Source organism: Miscanthus floridulus, chromosome 3, assembly GCF_019320115.1.
Source record: "Miscanthus floridulus cultivar M001 chromosome 3, ASM1932011v1, whole genome shotgun sequence".
Taxonomy (NCBI): Eukaryota; Viridiplantae; Streptophyta; class Magnoliopsida; order Poales; family Poaceae; genus Miscanthus; species Miscanthus floridulus.
The window spans coordinates 25,676,480-25,681,686 of record NC_089582.1 but is presented as its reverse complement, the minus strand read 5'-3'; the positions used below and the strand labels follow the sequence as shown (position 1 = coordinate 25,681,686).

The window sequence follows — 5,207 nt, the reverse complement described above, 5'->3', positions numbered from 1 at the left end:
CCTAACTGCCATGAAGACAAAAATAACTGATATTGATACGGATATTATTCAGTATCTTCCACTGATGCTCGATTCAGTTTGATTCATTCATTGATTCATGTCAGTCGAGTCTTCACATAAAGATGTGGATGGAAATTTTAAAAAGAAATGGAAAGAGGGAGAGCACTTCAGCTCCACCAACATCATGGAAACATGTAGGCCTTGTTTGGTTCGTAGGAATTGAGAGGAATTGGAATGTAATCTAACAATGAAATGAGAAACACTTTCTAGATATTGGTTTTAATTATTGGGATTCAAACAGTCCTGTAGAGATACTCAACGGCCTTTTCAAAAGGGATTATTGAATCCCCCCTTCTCCTATTTCGCATAGCATCAAACCATCACCTAGAAACTATCGCCCCACGCTCTGCACAGATCAGAGGCTGCCGTTCAGGCTTCCATAAAGCCTCGACGCCCGTGTTCATATAGGATTCGCCAAGAATCAGTTGCCTTTGATGGCCCGAATAATATTTCCACTAGTGCATCTCATTACCAAACACTTGTGATTCCATTGTTAGTCACCTCGTTCTGTTACATTAGATAAACTCATCTAGTGGCAAGAATCTCGACTGATCTGGGCACAACCATCAATATTCTTTGTAGTCTATATTGGGGTGGCAACTGTACGAGAAGAAATGTGATATTCTGCCTTTGCAAGTATCGACATTTATATGCTTGTGGTTGTCATCTCACAAGATCTGTGCATTATATTATGGAGGATGCAGGACAGTGGACATAGTAAAGAAATGATGCTAGCTTGCATAGAAGGACACTTGTTTGGTTGACAAAGACAAATGAATGAAATGCTATGGTGATGTTGCAAGAATTATTGATGTCTAAGTGCATTAGTCAATTGACTAATATATTGTAGCACCCGGTTTTAAGAGCAAAACCAGATACACACCATATGTGAGTCCAGAAAGTCAAATCTCACATATAGTTACAAATAAGGTTAATATCATAAGACAATGCTTATTACATAGCGTATTAGTATAAAGAATATAACCTCAGAGTATAGACAGCAGAAAAACAACTCCGATCTTCAGGTGAAGACTCCACATTCCACAGGGACAACTGACTCGTTGATCACAAGCCTAATTCCTCCAAACTCTAGCAACCTAGTACCCATCCAGGATTTTTATCCAAATAATTGAAAAATAAAGCAAGCGTAAGTACATGTCGTACTTAACAAATATAACATGGGGCTCATGAGGCTCAAAAGGCTGACACTGGTTAACTGCGATTAACTTTTAATGAGTCATGATTTTAGCAATAGGGTGGCAACAAGTTTATTCACAAGCCCATATAAATAGATGATCAGGTAAACATGAATAATGAATAGCATAAACAGTTAACCATTAATGAGCATCTTCATCATCAGTATCATCAGTGTTCATCATTTATTCCGTAAATGTTCCAAGACCGCTCGTGACCGTGAGCACGGCTGATATAATTGTTTTACACTCTGCAGAGATTATACACTTTCAGTGTGAGTCGTGATTTACCCTTTCGCACGAGGTAGCTAGCTTCTTGACTCACAACCTATGAAGGTCAGCAGGGTTCACTATGAAGCCTTTCAAAGGTTCGTCTAACAAGTTAAAGCCGCTAAGGTTTCCCCATCAATAAGCATAAACCCCCCTCCAAGGAGTGACTAACAAAATACCAATAAATCAAAGTGCATCCTCTTGGCAGGCCGAGATCATACCTGTCGGAGCCCCTCTTGCGCCATAAAGGTAACCACTAACAAGCTAGAAAAAGTCCTCATACTGAGCTAAAGCCAGAGCCATGTAGCCCAAACAGCTGTACTGTAAGTCCCGGATGATCACTTACAGATAAGTCCTTAGAGAGAGGAATCTAGAGCACCTTAAAAATAGTCCAATGCTCTAGCCCCCTGTTTTCATGTTGCTAAAAGCATCTTTTAGTGTTTATTGCATATACCATTAGTCAAGTTACATGATCATGGTTTTGGTTGAGCACTAGCAAAGCTACCCAATGCAATAACCCAAAGGTATCAAGGAATTCAGGATATCAATTAGCTAGGAAAATTACTACGGTTGTCAAGGTAGACACATGCAGCATGAATTAAATGATTAAAGGTGTATAGGACAACAAGGAAGATCCCATGCTATACTTGCCTTAAACCTAGATCCTTCTTCTATTGATTCGTAGCCTCCAAATAACTGCTTCTTGATCACCACGTAAAACTCACCGACTGGACAAGATCATTAAGCACCACACAAGCATCCGAACAAACATGCATAGCATTCAAACATAACTATATTAGAACAATACACCAATCAGTGAAAAAGAATTTGAAATCAAATCCACGCGTTGCTACGATTACACAGACGCGAAAAGCACGCTAATCAGAGTTACGGTGAACAAGATACATCTACCGATAGATTTGCTTTTATTCGAGAATAAGGAAAACTACAAACTCTATTTATTTTAATTATAAAACATATATAAGATACTCTAGAGAATTATCTAAATTGTATTAAGTCAAATTTAGATTTAAATCTGAAAATCAGAGTAGAATAAATCATATTTTCTTTATAAATCTAGTTGCATAGTTATTAATCAAGTTAGGATTTAAACCATGAAATTCCAGAACTCTTGATATGAAAAAAATTAATACTAATGCATAGTTTACGTCGTTACGAATTTAACACAACTTGAATGGGTCAAATTGGAGTTAAAACGGAGAAGTTATGGCCTACAGAAGATAGTGGCAAAACTATAAATAGATGAAAATGTATTTTGAATCTACTAGAAAGAAACTACGCTTTCAGAATATGAAAACATATTCTGGAAGTGCGCCATGGACTGCGGGTTAATTTGCAGAAAATAGAGGGGCGCTTTAGCAAAAATTATAGGGACAATGGGTTCTATTACACGAACTGCAGGGGCTCTTTTGAAATTCTGCCGACCAAAGGTGTATCTTCTAATCTAGGCCGTTAATCTAGATTTGGAGGGCTGAGATAGAAGGGGAAATTGGGTCGCCGGCGCACAGTGCTAACACGGCCACGCCATGACTGGCCATGGCGGGACCTCACCGGCGTTCAGTGTTTTGCCGATTCCGGCCACCATAGGCCACGGGGAGAGAGAGAAGGGATCGACAAACTCATCCAAGGCCTTCTTACGGTCGATGGCGGGTCTACGACGTCGAGCAGTGTGGCGAGGTGGATGGCGAGCTTCGATGAAGGTTCGGCGTTGGCTTGTGAGCAACAGCGAATGAAAGAAGAAGGCATAGAGCGCTGGGGGGCTTCTTCACCTTGATTCGGAGCTCGTCTGCTAGTTGGAGTCCACAGGAAAGCAGCGGACCGAGAAAACAGCTGCGGCGGGTGGAGCTCGACGATTCGGCGAGATCCACCGTGGCGATAGTGCTGCTTTGTGAGCTCAGGAGGGCTGCTGCGCTAGGGTTGAGGGAGGCGGCGGGGAACTAGGGCTTGACTATTTATGGGGCGGACGGCGTGGCACGCACACCAAGAATCCACAGAGGATACGGCGACGGCAGGGGATTTTCACCGGGGCAGAGCCCGGCTCGCATACTGGAGGAAGGAGATGTCCGACAGGTGGGGTCGCTTTGTCAACGAGAGAGAGAGCGCGCGGCCCAGCTGGCGGTGAGGTAGGGCGTGAGCACGCTGTCTGGCTGGGCCGGCCTAGGATGGGCCTTTCGAGAGAGAAGGGAAAAGACCAAGCTGGTCCTGGTCCGCCACTCAGGCTAAGCAAGAGAAAGAGGAGAGGTGGCCCAAGAGGAGAAGGGGAAGGGAGGGTGGCCTGGACTGGCTTGCTGGGCCATGCAAGAGGATGGGAAGGAGGCGGCCCGCGCGAGAGAACAATGAGGGGAGTGGGCCTGCGGCCAAAAACAGAGAGAGGGAGAAAGTGGGCTGCAGCCTGGGCGTCCCAAGAGCAAGGAAGGAGCCTCCCTTTTTCTTTTCTATATTTCAAAAGCATATTTTGAATTGGATTTTGAATTCTTTTTTTTTTGAAAAAAACAAACCACTCATCACAAAATAAATATGCAGCTGCATGTATGCACATGTATGTAGACCTTATATTAGTTTTTAATTTAATATAATTTATTATTTTTCTACATTGCATGCACACACGAATGCATAAATAAATCAATTTAGCTATTTTGAAAATATTGAAAAAAAATTGGGTGTTACAATTCTACCCCCTTAAAATGAATCTCGTCCTCGAGATTCAGAAGATGGTGATCAAAGATATATGGGTGCTCTGACTTTATTTGATCTTCATTTTTCCCAAGTTACATCTTCCATTAAGAGTCATTCGAAGATCCTAGTTGGTAATCTACATAAGCGTGGCCGACTCTCACATTGAGCTCATCCAATGGTGTTTGTTCCTCTACCCTGACATCTGAAAACTCACAGTCCACTTTACTATCCTCAGTGTTCACACCTTCTAATAGATCATTCTCACATTCCTCAGGTGCAAGTTTAATACCCTCATACTCAATTCTTTCTCCTGACAGTGTGGTTAGAAGCACTGAACGTTGGGCATATTTTATTACTCCTTCACAAGCAGATAACCATCCCTTTCCAAGGATAACATCAATGTCCATTAACTCCAAAACTATAAGGTTTGACTCGAAGTTCTTTCCTTTTATGTTAAGACTAACTTTTGGGCATATGCGGTTTGCCTTCTTTTCTCCTCCTAGAGAGTTAACTATTAGGGGTTTCCTTATCGGAAGCATAGTTATCTTATGTTCTTTCACATATTCCCTATAGATGAATGAATGTGACGCACTGGGGTCAAACAACACCATAGCAGTGTCTAAGCTTTCTGCAATCAAACCATAAACGACCTCCTTAGGTCCATGAGTGGTAATCAGATCCACATTGTTCATCCTGCCTTGAACGTAGTTTCACTTTAACTTATTACCTTGCACCTGCTCCTTATAGACATTCTGTTCTGGCTCCTGCTGTTGTTGATTCTGGCTTTGATTACTCTAAACAAACTTCTCAAGACAATCATTCTCATAGGGTTCAATCCCACCACAATCATAACCTTCCTTACTAATAGAAGTATTTGTCGTTATCGAGGTGATAGTGGGAGATGACAAACATGGCTCTTGAGAGCTAAAATGCTGCACTTCATCATTAGGTTGATGATACTGTTCTTGATCATTACTTCCAAGCAGA

At 41.9% G+C, this 5,207-nt stretch overlaps 1 protein-coding gene across 1 annotated transcript; it reads right to left on the bottom strand.

Annotated features, from left to right (window-relative positions):
* Window positions 1-4,324: 4,324 nt before the first annotated feature.
* LOC136543354 (uncharacterized) lies at window positions 4,325-4,912 on the bottom strand. The gene has a single exon (XM_066535826.1). The coding sequence runs from the start codon at window positions 4,910-4,912 to the stop codon at window positions 4,325-4,327; it is 588 nt and encodes a 195-aa protein (XP_066391923.1).
* Window positions 4,913-5,207: the final 295 nt, after the last annotated feature.

Bases quoted from the DNA above. Each gene is read 5' to 3' on its own strand.
- LOC136543354 (XM_066535826.1), bottom strand. From the start codon at position 4,912: ATGAACAATGTGGATCTGATTACCACTCATGGACCTAAGGAGGTCGTT.